At 56.5% G+C, this 16,435-nt stretch overlaps 1 protein-coding gene across 1 annotated transcript in view; it reads right to left on the reverse strand.

Annotated features, from left to right (window-relative positions):
- Positions 1–12,743, reverse strand: part of FGD2 (FYVE, RhoGEF and PH domain containing 2) — a 48,674-nt gene extending 35,931 nt beyond the window's left edge. The window contains exons 1-9 of the mRNA XM_015571875.1: positions 12,535–12,743; positions 9,123–9,315; positions 7,165–7,242; positions 6,358–6,506; positions 4,990–5,146; positions 4,715–4,853; positions 3,959–4,017; positions 3,617–3,763; positions 2,974–3,066 (exon numbers count right to left, since the gene is read on the reverse strand). Coding sequence (XP_015427361.1) covers positions 2,974–3,066; positions 3,617–3,763; positions 3,959–4,017; positions 4,715–4,853; positions 4,990–5,146; positions 6,358–6,506; positions 7,165–7,242; positions 9,123–9,315; positions 12,535–12,602 — 1,083 coding nt within the window. The 5' untranslated portion in view covers positions 12,603–12,743. The remainder of the gene's footprint in view (positions 1–2,973; positions 3,067–3,616; positions 3,764–3,958; positions 4,018–4,714; positions 4,854–4,989; positions 5,147–6,357; positions 6,507–7,164; positions 7,243–9,122; positions 9,316–12,534) is intronic.
- Between the last annotated feature and the right edge of the window lie 3,692 nt (positions 12,744–16,435).

A 16,435-nucleotide genomic window follows, 5' to 3' on the forward strand; every position in this document is an offset into this window, starting at 1 on the left:
CCATTCCCCACTGAATGCACAAGTTTTTGTGCACTGGGCCTCTAGTCCTATATAATAAAAGCCTAATATGCTAAGTGTCTGGTTGTCCAGTCGTCTGTTCAACCAATCAAAGCATAATATGCTAAGGCCACTCAACCACTTGCTGTGACATGCACTGACCACCAGGGGGCAGACCTTTTGACCAGTAAGTTAGCTTGCTACTGGGGTCCGGCGGATCTGGACTGAGCGAGATGGGCTGGACATACCCTGGAGTCCTCTTGCTGGCCAACCTCCCCTGTTCCTCCCCGGCCTCAATTGTGCACCAGTGGGGTCCCTCGGCCTGGCCTGCACCCTCTTGCAATCCAGGACTCCTCGAGGGATGTCAAAGACCCAGTTTTGGCTTGATCCCACAGGCCAGGCGAAGGGACCCCACTGGTGCATGAATTCGTGCACTGGTCCTCTAGTATTGTAATAACTATATATAGTGTCAGGTGCATACTGAAAATATTGGAAGGAACACTTTGCAGAGTATATGATTGTCTAACCACTATGCTGTACACCTGAAATGAATATAAATACTAAAATAATATTGAATATATTGAGAATTTTTGTAAAAACAAACACACCTGCACATGCTTCTTCCATCCCCAGCCCTCAGGACACACCTGGACTCAGGAGGGATCAGAGAGGAGTGATCAAGAAGGTCCCCCACCATTTCTGCCACTGCGCCTGCAATTCTGCCAAAAGCTTTATCCCTCTGGATTGAAGCCTTAACAGGAACCAGTGTAGTAAGGCAATTTGGTACAGGGGCTCTGGGCTCTGTTATACCTGAGTCTTCAATCCTGGTCTGACCCCAAGCAAGTCACTTAACGTTTCTGGGGCTTGGTTTCTTTATTTTTTTAAAAGACAATTTTTAGAACAGTTTTAAGTTCACAGCAAAATTGAGAGGAAGGTACAGGGAATTCCCCTATTGCCCTGCCTCCACACATGCACAGCCTCCCCTGTTATCAGCCCCCACCCCAGACAGGAGCATTCATTACCTACCATCAATGAACCTACATGGACACACCTAAGGTTCGTAGTTTACGTCAGGGTTCATGCTTGGTGTTGTACATTCTATGGGTTTGGAAAAATGGGTAATGACATGTATCTACCATTATCATATCATACAAAATACTTTCAGTGCCCTAAAAATCCTCTGTGCTCTGCCTACTCGTCCCTCTCTCCCCCCACCACCTGGCAACTACTGGTCCTTCTATTGCCTCCATCGTTTGCCTTTCCATGTCATATAGTTAGAATCGTGTAGTATTTGCCTTTTCAGGCTGCTTCTTTCACATAGTCAGGCATTAATGTTTCCCCATGTCTTTTCATGGATTGATAGCTCACTTCTTTTTATCACTGAAAAATATTCCATTGTCTGTATGGATCAGAGTTTACTGCCTTATTTTTTAAAACTATTTTTGACTTAGAAATTATTTTAGAGAGAAGAAGGGAGAGGGAGAGGGGGAGGGAGAGAGACAGACAGACATCAATGTGGGAGAGAAACATCTAACAGCCACCACCCATTCAGCCCCCAACCAGGGATGGAAGCTGAAACGTGGGTATGTGCCCTGACCGGGAATCGAATACACCACTCTTTGGTGCATGGGACAATGCTCAACCGATTGGGCCACATAGGCCAGGGCTGCTGCCTTATTCTTTTTTTCTTTTTTTAATATACTTTTATTAATTTCAGAGAGGAAGGGAGAAGGAAAGAGAGAGACCTAGAAACACCAATGATGAGAGAGGATCATTGATTGGCTGCCTCCTGCATGCCCTCTACTGGGGGATCACTCCTGAAACCCTGGGCATGCGCCCTTGACCGGAATCAAACCAGGGACCCTTCAGTCCACAGGCCGCCGCTCTATCTATTGAGCCAAACCAGACAGGGCGTATTGCCTTATTCTTAAAAATAGAATTAACTACAGATACACTCACACACAGCCAAATGCACACAGTTATTCAACTCATTTGCAGAGACTGACACCTGCAAACAACCTAAACGCCGCTCAGTGAGGCCTGGCCGAGTGACTCCCGGCTCACCACGCCCCGGGACACTATGCAGCTGAGCAAAAGCAAGACTCGCACCTCATGTGCACCCCACACATCCGTCTCCAGAACCAGGATTAGTCCAACAAGCAACATGCAGAACAGTGTGTGTGGAAGGCAGTTCCACTGTGTATGCGAAACAAAAGGGAGCAATAATGATTACAGTGCGCGTTCGTTCGCAAAGACCCCCGGCAGGCCCCCCACGAGGCCTAGGCTGTCGCCAGGAAGGGACCGAGGGGAGGCCTGGGGAGGGGACTTTGCATTGCATATATCCTTCACATTGTTTGATTTTGGCTTGTGTATTATCTATATTCTTAAAGTAATAAAATTATTATTTTAAAAAGATTTTTAAACCCGCAAAGGCCGGGGACAATAAGAGCCCCACCTCACAGGGCTGTGAGGACCTGGGGGGAGGAAGTAGGGCCGGCCCACGGTGACCACCGTCAGCGGGCGCTGTCACCGACGCTGAGGCCATCTCTGGATGGCGACATGATGGCGTGGCCCCTTGCTACTCAGTGTGGCCTGTGGGCTTGCAGTGTCAGCATCGCCCGGGAGCTGGCTAGAAACGACCGCCCCCCCTGCCACTGAGTCAGAACCCGAATTTAACAAGACCCCCAGGGACTCATGCACACATGCGAGTTCTGGAAGTGTCGGTGTAGACAGTGGGGAAAGCCAAGTGACACCTGCTGGGGGGACCCCAAAGGCCTCTGGGGACTGGAAGGGCCCTGGCAAGAGGGCTGGGAGCCCCGATGGGCAGCTCTAACCCCAAATTTCCCACATCCTCACTGGCTTGGGCCCTGCCAGGCCTGGGTTCCTGGACTGAGAACCCGGTGGGCCCCTCCTGCTCACCCCTACACTTGGCCCACCCTCGGGGTGAAGCCCGACAGTGGCTGGGGCGCCTCTCACCTTCATGCCGGCCACGTCGATGCGGGTCCTCACCTGGAAGTGGGCGCCCACCTGGATGACCCTAGGCACGCAGTAGAGCAGCATGTTGTTGAACTGCAGGAGACACAGCACGGGCGTGTGCAGTGGGGGCGGGAAATGGCCAGGCGGGCTCCCTGACGGACCCCAGCGCCACGGTCCCTGCCCCTCTGGCCACACTCTGGGCCAGCTCCTAGGATGTCACGCGTGGGGAGGAAGGGGCTGCCCTGCCAGTGGGCATCCAGGGGCCACGGCAGAGCCAGAAACCTGGGAGGCCTTTCTCAGGGCTTAGGGGACAGGAGCTCCCTGCACCCCGCCCACCAGGCAGGACCAGCTTCCAGGTCTCCGGTGCCAGCCAGGCAGTTCCTCCTAACTGGTAGCTAACCTAACCGCCCTGCTGTGCCGCCTAGAGCACAGATCACACCACGGGCTTCGGAGCCCAAGGGTCTGGATTCAGATGCCGACGCTGTGGCTCCCCGGGGCGTGTCTGGGACACCCCGCAGCTGGGAGCCCCCAGGCCCGGAGGCCGCTGGAGCCACAGCAGCGGACTGGCCAGCAGGCTCTTCCCTGCTCCTCCCGGGGGTAGTGCCTGGGCAGGCCCCGCGGTGTGACACCCCACCTCCCCTACCAGGAAAAGGTAGCGCTCCGTGGGGTCTCTGCAGCGGAAGGAGATCTTGAGCACGGGGCCCTCGCGGAGCAGAGCGTTGGAGGGGTCCACGATGTCGTCCTCCAGGCCCAGGCGCTGGTACACTTCCCACAGGTCCTGCAGCCGCTCCTGGGGACGGTGTACCCTCAGTCACGCGCAGGGCCCACCTCCTTCTGGGACAGGGGGTGAGGGGGCGAGGGGTGAGGGACCAGGGATGGGGGGGTGCAGAGACCTGGGTGGGCTGGGGAGGCTGACAGCTGCAGGAAGGAGGAGGCAGGGCCCCAGGGGACCCCGGACCCCTCCCCTGCGGGCGGGGCTGCTCACCATCTCCTTGATGGCTGCGTTGGAGTGTTGCGCGGCTGAGAAGATCAAGTCAAGGGCTTCTGGGGGGCAGGACAGAACCAGAGTTATCCCCTGAAAATCCAGCTGGAGGCTGAGGCAGGGCCCTGAGCTGGTGATGGGGGCCACTTCCCTCCAGGCTGGAGAGTTGGGAGCCACCGCAAGACGGGGCTCAGGCGGCCGGCGTCTGTCTCTCCCACCGCTCCCCCGACCCAGGAAGCACTGGGAAGGCCTGGCTTCAAAGCCCCGCTCCGCCCCTTTCTGGCTGCTTGCTATCAAGCAAGTCACTTAACCTCTCTGGACCTCAATGTCCTTGCCTGCAAAATATGGCTAGTGGGTCCTGGCCAGTGTGCCTAGATGGTTAGAGCATCGGCACTCACACCGAAGGGCCGCGGGTTTGATTCTCGGTCAAGGGCATGTACCTGGGTTGCAGGTTCAATCCCTCACCCTGGGCTGGGGCATGTGCGAGAGGCAACCCATCCATGTGTCTCTCTCACACTGATGTTTCTCTCTCTCTCCCCGTCCCTATCTCCCTTCCACTCTCTCTAAAAATCAGTGGGAAAATATCCTCGGGTGAGAGTTAACAACAACAAAAAGTAGCTAACGGTGTAGATAATGTCTACCAAGTACCAACGGTCCAGGTCGATGGCTGATGCTATTATAACATTTTAGCAGGTGCTCAGTGACTATATGGGAGCAGCGCGGCCTCCCCATCCCTGGGTGCCCCGGGCGTGTCCTCACTCTGGGCATCAGCCCGGTCCGGGGCCTGGGCTGGCAGCTTCTGGACGTACTCCTTGAGCAGCAGCTCGTAGCGTGGGATTCTCTGCACAGGTTCCAGCATGTGGTGCTGCAGGGTCAGGCTGCCCGAGGCCTCCCTGCTCTTAGGGAGGGATAAAGGGAGGAGGAGTGCGGGGTGAGAGCAGGAGGGGCGAGGGAATCGAGGGAAGGCTGAGCCTGGGAGGTGCCCCAGATCGCTGGGGAAATGCAGCCACTGCCCCGCCCCGACCCAAGCTCACCTGAATTCGAGTGAGAATCTCCTGGAAGCGGGGAGACTTGTCAGTCCAGGTGGCCAGCAGCTCCGCGGCTCGCTCAAAGTTCTTGACATACTCACTGTACATCTTCAGGAAGGGGGCCAGCTTCTGGATCACATCCCCGATGCGGGGGGTGGCTGACCTGCGGGAGGGGCACCCAGTATGACTCTCGGCCTGAGGACCTCCTCTCCCTCCGGGCAGGTAGGTGAGGCCGGGCCCTGACCCGCCAAAGCAGCCTTCCCACTGCACTCTGGGTTCAGTCATGGGGCGTGTCATCCCACACGTATGTGACGGGGGGCGTGTTCTCTCCCACGGACTGGGCTCCCCCAAAGGCCAGCACTGGCTGGGCCCAGGACAGGTGTTCAGTACCCACTGGGTACTTGTTCCTGTGACAGTAACGAGGGCCATGTGCCAAGCACTGCGCTCCTCCTCTCATTCAGTCCCGCAGCCCTGCTTGGAGGAGGACATGGAGACCCAGGGGAAGAACTCGTCAAGGGTCGCCCGTGGAAGGGCCTGAAGGCCATGCAACCCAGGAACTTTAAGAGCAGGGCAGCCCTAGCCGGTTTGGCTCACTGGATAGAGCGTTGGCCTGGGGACTGAAAGGTCCCGGGTTTGATTCTGGTCAAGGGCATGTGCCTTGGTTGTGGGCACATCCCCAGGAGGGGGTGTGCAGGAGGCAGCTATGCGTGTGATTCCCAGCTGCGTCTCTTAGTCTAGCTGCCTCTTGTTCTAGCTGAGTTTCATGGGCAAGTCAACTAGCCTCTCTATAGTTCAGTTTTCCCATCTGGAAAAGTGAAAATGATGGCAGGTGACCTCGGAGGGTTGACTTTAAAAATACATATAAAGTCAAAAGAATATAACAATGAACTACATACTCATCACTGGATTGAATAATCACTAACATGCTTCTTTGCTGAAGAATCTTAAAGGACATCCCAGACATTGTGGCATTTCTTTGGCAAAATACATAAAGCAAGTAATTTTACCACCAAATACTTGAGTGGTCACTTCTGAAAACAGAGAGGGTTTCTTGCATAACTACGATGCCCCATCACACAGGGGGCTGAGCTGAAGATTAAATGAGTGAACAGGTAGAAAGCCCCCGGCCGGGCATGGAGGAAGGTTAGTCCAGCCTCCTAAGTCACCCAGCCTAGTGAGGACCTGGTCCCTCCCTCCCAGGACACACACACCCAGGGCTCATTCATCCAAGCCCCTCACTGTGCAGACAGTGAGCGCAGAGCAGGAGACCGTCATGGCCACACAGCCAGGGCCCTGGGGGCAGCACCCCGACCAGGCCCCGGGGCTGTGGTCGGGGCTGTGGTCGGGGGACGCGGGGCTCCTGGTGGACCTCACCAGTCATCCAGCCGCCGCTGGAGCTCTGGGAGGAAGAACTGCGCGTGGAACTGGTAGATGGAGGAGATGTTGGAGAAGATGAGCCGGACCACGTCCTCGGGGAAGGCCTTGCTGCTACGGGCCTCCTCCAGCAGCTCCTGGAAGAACACCTGCAGCCGCCACAGGGTCAGGGGGCCCCGCAGAGAGGGAGCCCCCGGCAGCCCGGGGGGACCCGCAAGGCCCCAGGTCAAGCTCCCGCTTACTGAGTGCTCTCACCTCCCTAACCCCCCGCATCCTCCCAACAACCCCAGAGAATACAGGCAGGGAAGACTGTATTCCGGCCACTTTACAGATGGGCAAACCCTGGCCTAGGGACTCGTGGACTTGGCCAAAGGCAGGTGGCTGATGAATGTCAGGAATGGGCCAGTCGGGGCTGTCGGGGTCTTAGACTTTGCCAGCCTAAAGGTGCCTCTACTGGGGTGCAGTGATTGGAACCCCTCGCCTTGGGCTCTTTAAAAAAGTGTGAAGGGATGATAGCTGAGGATGTTTGCCTTGGGGTGAGGGTGCTGTGGGGGCCTGGGAGGACTGGCTGGTGTGTACTCGGCACAGGTGAGGTGCCAGGCACCAAGGTGGGAGTGGGGAGTGGCGCTGACGGGCTGTCCTGGTTTCTGCCTACTCCAGCCAGCAGGGTTAGAGGACTCAGGCCTCCTAGAATCAGGTTGAGGGGTCCTAACTCCCAGCTCTGGTGAGGTGGGTCGGGAGGGAGAGCAGGGGTGAGGTGAGGAGACCAGGTGCTGGGGCTCAGGTGGGGGTGTCCTAGCCACTGGCCTGGTCCAGCAGGTGCAGACGGGCCACGTAGGCCTGCTCAGTCTCCAGCAGCTCCTGGACGATCCTCTTCTCAGGCTCCTGCAGGGGGTGTGGAGGGAGAAGGAGAGGGACAGCTTTGGTCTCCTCTGATGGGCACCTGGGGCATTGTCTTTAAAGATGCCCCAGTGAAACGCACCTCCTGGCATTTATGCCCTCCCAGTACTCATGCCCTCAGTGCATCTGGAGGTCTGGTGGCCCTGGTGGAGAGACCCCATGGGGAGGAGAAGCCCTGAGATTCTACGGACAGAGCCAGGGGCCACCATGCCACGTCCCAGCTGAGCCCAGCCTCTGGCCAGGCACCATGCTAGAGGGTTGAGCTTTGGGGGCATTCTAGCTCCAGCTACCATCTGACTGCAGCCACGTGAGAGACCCTGCCATGGACGAAGTTGTGTCCCTCTCAAATTTATATGTTGAAGCCCTAACCCAGTGATGGCAAACCTATGACACGCGTGTCAGAGGTGACACACAAACTCATTTTTTGGTTGTTTTTTCTTTGTTAAATGGCATTTAAATGTATAAAATAAATATCAAAAATATAAGTCTTCGTTTTACTATGGTTGCAAAGATCAAAAAATTTCTATATGTGACACGGCACCAGAGTTAAGTTAGGGTTTTTCAAAATGCTGACACGCCGAGCTCAAAAGGTTCGCCATCACTGGCCTAACCTCTAACATAACTGTTTAGAGCTAGGGCCTTTCTGGAGGTAGTTAAGGTGAACTGAAGGCATCAGGGCAGGGCCCTCATCCACTGGTGTTGGGTAGGAAGAGGAAGCGGCACAGGAAAGCAGTGCACAGAGAAGAGGCCACGTGAGGACAAGAAGACAGCCACCTGCAAGCCAGGGAGAGAGGCCTCACCAGAAACCAGCCCTGCGGCACCTTGACCTTGGACTTCCAGCTCCAGAATTATGGGAAAATACGTTTCTGTCCTTTCAGTCACCCAGGCTGTGGTATTGTGTTATGGCAGCCTGGGGTGACTAGGACAAACCCCAAGCGAGACCAATAGAAGAACCACCCAGTAGAACTCCAGGCAACCCACAGAATGGTAAGGAAGAATAAACTATTTGGCAACGGCGTGTTGGGTGGTTTGTTATGTGGCGATTAATAATCAGACGTACTATTGTGATCATCATCTTCATTTGCAAGGGGGGAAACTAAGGTGCAGGGAGGTTAAGAGGACTTGCCCCAGGTCGCACAGTTAGCAAGCAGAAGAGCGGGGAGTGAGCCCGGGCAGTCTGGCCCCAGGGCCAAGCATCTTGCAGCCCCCCTTTGAACTGCACAGACGAGGACCCTGAAACCCAGAGAAGGGAGGTGACCTTCCCGGATCAGTCTAAGGACAGGAATTAGCACTGACCTCTGCTTCTAGATGGGATTGTTGCCTCCTTCAGTGGGTAAACTGAGGCCCCACTGGGAAGGGTACCTGGTTTACAAGATGGAGACTGTTCCTTGGACAAGCCCCTTAAACCAGTGGTTCTCAACCTATGGGTCGCGACCCCTTTGGCGGTCGAACGACCCTTTCACAGGGGTCGCCTAAGACCATCCTGCATATCAGATATTTACATGACGATTCATAACAGTAGCAACATTACAGTTATGAAGTAGCAACGAAAATAATCTTATGGTTGGGGGTCACCACAACAGGAGGAACTGTATTAAAGGGTCGCGGCATTAGGAAGGTTGAGAACCACTTAGGCTTAAGCTGTCTGAGCTTGGCTGCCCTGGCCTGACAGACGCCCGCACAGAGGGGAACGTGAAATCCCAGCAGCGGGGTACACGCTGGACACTTACTCAAAAGCCTTTAACTGGGAGGGGCTCGCTTCCAGCTGGGGAAGTGCTGGTGCTGGCTGGGAGAGAGAGACTGTGCGGGGCAGGGGTCAGTGGAGGGGACCCCAGCTCCCCACTTCTACCCCAGCCCCCAGGCACCTGTGTCCCTGGCTCGGGGCAGCTGCTGAGCTGGCAAGATTTCCTCCAGGCCCCACTGGACAGCTTGTTCTTCAGGGAGCTCAGGTACCTCCTGCTGACCGTCCTGGGCCCGGACTCCAGGGCCTCCCCCGGCCCCTTGGGTGAGGGAGACCTGCACCCGGCATGGTGGGCCCCGGGCGCTGCTCCTGGCGCCCTGCGGAGAGACACACCTGAGGGTGCCTGTCTGTAGAGCGGGGGGAACAGCACCTGCGTGGTGGGCAGTAGGGGTGGGTGATGCAAATCACAGGGTGCAGTGGCCCCCGAGGGCCTGGCCCTCAGGAGGAGTCGCTAAGTAAACATCCACTTCCCTCCCAGCTCTCTCGGAGGGAACTCCAGGCTTCAGAATGAGTCAGCGTGAACTGCATACTTCCCTGTTTAACATGCAGCCAGGAGCCTCTCCCCGCTGTGCAGGGAGATGCTGGGAGCTGACACAGCGATCCTGCAACCACCCGCGCAGACCTAAGTTAGCAGTCAGTGCTGGGGGGTGTCCAGATGGGGATGTGAGAGGACCCTTCAGACCAAATCTGCACACAGACCTAGACAACAATCCCACACAGGAAACAACTTCCTCCAAAAGCCCTGAGCACCAGCCGCTGACACCTGGACTCCATCGCATGAGGGCCAGAGGTCGGCAAACTCATTGGTCAGCAGAGCCAAATAGCAACAGCACAGCGACTGGAATTTCTTCTGAGAGCCACATTTTTAAACTTAAACTATATAGGGAGGTACATTGTTATTAACTTAATCAGGGTCCTCCTAAGGCTTAGGAAGAGCCACTCTCAAGGGGCCAAAGAGCCGCATGTGGCTGGCGAGCCGCCGTTTGCCGAACACTGCGTTAGGCGAACGAGGGAAGGCCCACACTTAACAGGCAGGAGGGACAGACATGATCTCGCCACAGAACCCACTCCCGGCGCCGCCCACAGTCTGGAGGAGTCAAACCAGAGCTGCTCCCCAAGGAGCGAAGATCTGAACCCCACATCCTGCCCTCCCAACGTTTAAGATCTGTACGTGGGAACAGCCCCCCCCCCACATCCCCACCCCCGGCCCCGAGAAATGCAGCCGGGAACCCCGCCTGCACACAGAGGTTTGAGTGCCCCAACCCTCTGCTGCCAATCACCCTCCCTGTGCACCTCCCCTGTGCCTCCAGCGGGGGATGAGGAGAAGGCCGGTCTGAGCAGTTTTCCTGGGCTCCCAGCGATGGGGTTCGGAGGGCAGCTTGGTCACCCTGCCTACCGGGTCTGCAGGCCATTAAGTTCTTTAGGGAACAAAGGCCACCTCCCTGTATATCCAACTGCCTTTGCTGTGGGAAGGCTTGCGATGACAGCACAGACAGGCATCCTAGGAGGAAGACAGGCTGGGAAGTGGACACCAGCCAGGTACGAAATCTCCAACGTTCTCGGAGAAAGTGTTCCATTACCCCCTTTCCAGCTGAGGCAGAGGGCATCATCTCTCAGTAAGGGGGTGGCAGAGGTGGGATTCCGATCAGGCGGGCTGGCTCCTGAGCCTTCCTCCCAACTGCCCCTCCCCACCTGAGTGGAGGAGAAATAGGTCCAGAGAGGACCGGCCCCAGTCACACAGCTGGTTCGTAGCAGAGAGGGGATCGGGACCGGCCTCCAACAGCCCCTCACGGGCTCTTCCACCGCTCGGTGCCCAGTGCCCGGTTCCCCAGGCTGCAGGGCTGCAGCTTATGGAAGCAGCCGGGCCTCGGGCTTTCTGTTCTACATGTGGTTCCAGCTTCTGCATTTCCCTCTGCGTGCCCCAGGCCAGCTGGTTTCCTCTTCACCCCTCAGTTTCAGATCAGCTAATGCGCTGGAGACCTCACCAGAAAGCCCGGGCCCAGGCGGTGGGCATGGGGGCACCTGCCTCACACCATAAGGGTGATGTTCACCCCCCTACAGGGCCTCCTCTGACCAAATTCTGGTCTGAGGCCTGCCTCCTCCTGCTAGGGGTGTTGCTGGGCAGAACACACGTGCTGAAGGTCTCCACTGGGCGTGCCTGGGGCGCTGGGTGGGGTGATGCCCTCTCCCCACACCCAAGGGGCTGGTGGGCCCAACGGGTGGCTGCAGAGCTGTCCTCGGTGCTGAAATGCTTGGCAAAGGAGCCTGGCAGAGGCAGGGCCAGTCACCGGCTCTGGGAGTGGAGCTGTCCTCTGGGGCCCCGTCTGGGCCACTCTGCCAGGAACCCCAGGCGGCTCTGCGTGCTCAGTGCCCTCCGGGCCTATCTATTGTCTCGGAGCTTAGCGTCAAAGACTAAAGTCTCTGGGCAGGGGTCATTCTGTAGCCCCCACGTCTGCTGGCCCCTGGGGGTGCAGAGCTGTGTCACCCACAGCCCCGCAAGGCAAAGGCACCATCCCCGCAGCTGCTAGCAATGGCCCCGGCCCCGGAAGAGAGCTGCCTCACCCAAGGTCAAGTCCACACCAGTGATTAGTCCACCTTGCCTCAGCGGGAACAGCCTGAGGGCCACCCAGTTCCGCACTCCCTGGGACGGGACGGGCCTCTGTCCCATGCACGTCCCCCAGAGACCCCCTGAAGGAAACCTCCACCTCAGAGTCTATCTCCCGAGGATTCAGCATGACAGTCCCTAGCACAGACCCTGACAAGCCTGCAGCGTGGGTTAATGCCACACATACACAGGCACACAGGCACACACACACATGCACGCACCTACACGTGCACCACCCCTGCCAGGGCCGCCAATGACCTCCACACATGTGACGGCCTTTCCCCTTCAGACGGAAGCCCCTGCACTGCCCTTTGCCCATGAACTTAAAGCCTCTTCCCCTCTCTGTGCCTTTATTTTCTCATCTGTAGATAGAAATAGAACCTCCCCTGTTAGGCTGTTAGATGAGTAATGAGGTAAAAAAAACACTTAGCGCCCTGCAGGTGAGCCGACCCTACACCCCAGTTGTGATACAATCCCAGCTTTTCCTACCGCCCCCGCCCCACCGGACAAGTCAGTGCATTCACGCTCGGTGTCGATGTGTCCTGGTTTGAGTGACAGATTGTATGGTTTTCCCAGTCAGGACGCGTAAGTGATGGTCAGTATTAGCTCTAATTCTGCGGGAGGGGCCGTGGGTGGGGGTTGAAGGTCATCTCTCTCATCATTACACACATCGGGACTCTCCCCAACACATCGACACACTCTCCCCGCTGCCCAGCTCCTGGCTGCCCCAACAACATTCTCCTAGGCCCCGAGGAGCCCATGGCCAAGTGGCCCACTGCCCAGTCAGGAGGGGTGTCCCGGACAGGCCCAGAGAGAGGGCTGTTCACTGAGGGCCCAGGGGGCCCTGGTCCTGCTCCCGGGCCTGGAGGACCTGTACTGCCCAGGGGCCCAGGGGTGAACATGGTGACCCTCCCCTGCCACCACCCCATACCTGCTGTTCTCAAATACAGTCACCAGATCGGACACAGATGCCAGCTTCTCCTTACTCGACCCCTCCATCCTGCAGGCCTCCAGGGTCCCCTGAGGCAGAGAGAGGCCTCCAGCCCGCACCCTCACCACCCCACCTGGGGTCACAGGTGGGCTAAGGCATCAGGCATCTGCTCCCGTCTTTCCCAAGAGCTCAGCAGGCCTGCTCCCGGCTTCAGAGTGAAGAAGGAGGAAGTGGTCCCAGAGCCACAGCCCTGAAGGGGAAAGACCGGCGCTCCCCGCAGAGGGAGGAGTTTGCTCGGCCCCACCCCTCCCTCACGGGGGCTGAACTTTTGCTCCCGTGGACCCCCAGTTCCAGAAGCCACACAACAGGGGGACAACGGCCAGGGGTAGTTTCTGGGGCTGTGGCCTTGGCTGGACTCTTGGCCAGGGCATCTCTAGTCAACCACACTTTCTCTGTTACAGGGCTCAGTGGATTCTACTTGGTCCTCAACAACTTCTTCTCTGCATCTGACCCTGTTCATTGCTGTGAAAACAGCTTACAGAAATTTAAAAATAGCCCAGTCGGCGTGGCTCAGTGGTTAAGCACTGACCTATTAACCAGGAGGTCACGGTTCAATTCCCAGTCAGGCCACATGACTGGGTTGCGGGCTCGTTCCCCAGTAGAGGGTGTGCAGGAGGTGGCCGATCAATGATTCTCTCTCATCATTGATGTTTCTATCTCGCTCTCCCTCTCCCTTCCTTTCTGAAATCAATAAAAATATATTAAAAATAAGTTACACGCCTGTGAAGGGCCGGCAGGAGGAGTATGTGGTGGCCTCACCTCCCCACTGGGGCTCCTCCCACTGGGGCTCTCATTTTAATGCCCCGTTGCCCCAGGGGAGGGTGCCTTCCTCCCTGAAACTGCCGATGATAAGAATAGCAAACACACTCTTTATAGTGTTACAAGTATTTTCTCATTTCATTCCATAACAGCTTGTGAAGTGGGTCCAATTACTGCCCTCATTTTACCACTCCATTTCTTTGTTGTTGTTAATCCTCACCTGAGGATATTTTTCCATTGATTTGAGTGATAGATTATATGGTTATCCCAGGAGATATTAGAAGGGAGGGGGAGAGCAAGAGAGAACCAGCTTCCTGTACGGACCCCAACCAGGACCAGGGATCGAGCCTGCAACTGAAGTATGGGCCCTTGACCAGAATCGAACCCAGGAAGCCTCCAGCCCGTGAGCTGACGCTCTATCCGCTGAGCCAAACAGAAGAAAAAAATGAGGATCAGAGAGGTTAGGTAACTTACTCCCAGTCACCCAGTAAGAACACAAAAGAAGTCATGTCTCCAAAGCCACGGTGAACGCCCCCCAGTTCTGGCGGAGAGCTGGTTGGGAGCCTGGCTGAGCTCTGACTGCCCCACCCAGTGCTTCCCAGATCCCAGTGCGCCGGGGCGGCCCTGCCCGAAGTCTCCTGGGCCGCCTGGGCTCCCAGCCCTTCCAGAGCCGCACTGCCCCCGCTCCTCGTTCTAGCTGCACAGGCCTTCCGGGCCCTCCCCCTGGGTTCTGGCCGCTGGGCCTGAGCCAGGCCCTCCGTTGAGACTGGTCTTTGTCCTGCAGTGCAGGGCCTTGGCACCGAGTGCCTGGCAGCGCTTCAGGCTCCAGCGCCTGTGAACCGGGGCTCACACGCCCCAGCCTCTCTCAGAGCTTCGCCTCAGCGATTTCTGCCAGCAGGTGCCTGGCTCCTCCCCCAACCTTAAACTTCTCTAACCTCCTCCCTTTTGCTTTTATTTTTTATGCACCCCATGAGCCTGTAACCCAGGCCCAGCAGCCACTGGCTCATGGTCAGTCCTGCTCCACGTGCAGCCACATTCATTGCCCACCCCCCACCATTAAAAGCAAATCCCAGACATCAGATGATGTCGCCCCTAAACATTTCCCAGGCACCTGGAAGAAGGGCATACACACTCACTCACAGGATGGTGATGTGTTCTATATATGCACGCAGACGTATGTCTTATACGTGTTACATACAGTCCACCCTGAACAATGCGGGCTTGACGGCACGGTCCACTGACACACAGATATTTTCAATTGGCCCTCGCAGATCAACCCCGCATCATGACGCAGAGGCCGCTTAAACCGCACTCGGACTTCTGATGGCGTTGTGTGTATATATAGGAGGCCATATCCCCATTATCACCCCTAGGAGGCGTTTAGCAATCCTTCCTCAAAGTAATCAAATACTCGCCAGCATTCACAGAGCCAGTTCTTCATCAACGCCACCTGCTGTGGCCTGAAATGTGTCCCCCAAGTTCACATATGTAAGTCCTGACCCCCGATGTGGCTGGGTTTGGAAACAGGGCCTTTGGGAGTTAGTTCAGGTTAAATGAGGTCAAAAGAGTGGGGCTCAAATCTGATCGGACTGGTGGCCTTGTAAGAAGAGGAAGCGATCTCTCTCACCCCTACCCCACCCCAGCCCCTGGCCCCCTGCCCAGGAAAGGCCACGTAAGGACAAGTGGCCGAGGACAAGCAGGAAGAGACCCCTCCCCCGGAATCGAGCCCGACAGCGACAGACCCTGAACTGGACGCCACGCCTCCAGCACTGTGAGAAACAAGTGCTGTTGTCTGTAAGCTTCCCCGTCCGCCGTATTTTGTTATGGCAGCCTGAGCAGAGTAACGCATCATCATTTTAAAAAAAATCAGGATCCATGCCCTAACCCAGTGGTTCTCAACCTTCCTCATGCCGCCACCCTTTAATACAGTTCCTCATGTTGTGGTGACCCCCAACCATAACATTATTTTTGCTGCTACTTCATAGCTGTAATTTAGCTACTGTTATGAATCATAATGTAAATGTCTGATATGCAGGATGTATTTTCATTATTACAAATTGAACATAATTAAAGCACAGTGATTAATCACAAAAACAATATGTAATTATATATGTGTTTTCTGATGGTCTTAGGCGACCCCTGTGAAAGGGTCGTTTGACCCCCAAAGGGGTCGCGACCCACAGGTTGAGAACCGCTGCTCTAACTGGTTTGTCTCAGTGGATAGCGCATTGGCTTGCGGACTCAAGGGTCCCAGGCTTGAATCTGGTCAAGAGCATGTATCTATTGCGGGCACATACCCAGTAGGGGGCGTGCAGGAGGCGGCTGATTGATGTTTCTAACTCTGTATCCCTCTCCCTTCCTCTCTGCAAAAAATCAATAAAATATGTATTTTTTAAAATCAGGACCCAAATAAGGCCCCCCTGGCACAGTCCCTCCTGCTAGCTGTTCTGTCATCTACGGGCTCCGTTTCCTGCTCAGTGCAGCTCAGAGGACCCTGGGTGCTGGCCTGACAGGCCCCTCGGACAGCGCGATGCCAGTGCCGGTCCCTGATTTCCTGTTCGTGATGGTTAGATTGAGGGCCTTGACAAGACTCATACTCAAATGCCACTTCTTCCTGGACGCCTCCCAGGGCTTGGGGAGGCCTCCTTCCTGGGTGCTCCTCTCCCCTCGCCTGCAGTGCCCGGTTCCTCTTCCGCCTCCAGCAGACTGCACCCTGACTCCCTGCAGGCAGGGCCAGAGCACACGGACTCATGGCTGGTGCCCAGCCCAGCCCAGTGGTCCGCACACAGTAGGGCCTCAGAAGGCATGTGGAATGGACAGATGTGCCACCTGAGCCCAGAGCTGATTGCATACTTAGCATCCAGTGCTGGGCTTCCAGAGTAGAGTCTGGGCCTAAACAGTAGGACCTGCCCCTCACGCAGAGGCAGGGGAGTGGGCAGAGGTCCCTGCAGGAGGCCACCTAATAGCCCAGCCTTATTGAATATAACACGGGCACCGTCAAAGTCGCATCTGCCCAGGAAGGAGGGCCAAGATGCCCACGTCCCCAAACCACCTTCCAGGGCTCTGCCCCCCGCCCACCCCC

Source organism: Myotis davidii, unplaced genomic scaffold (genome assembly GCF_000327345.1).
Source record: "Myotis davidii unplaced genomic scaffold, ASM32734v1 scaffold289, whole genome shotgun sequence".
NCBI lineage: Eukaryota > Metazoa > Chordata > Mammalia > Chiroptera > Vespertilionidae > Myotis > Myotis davidii.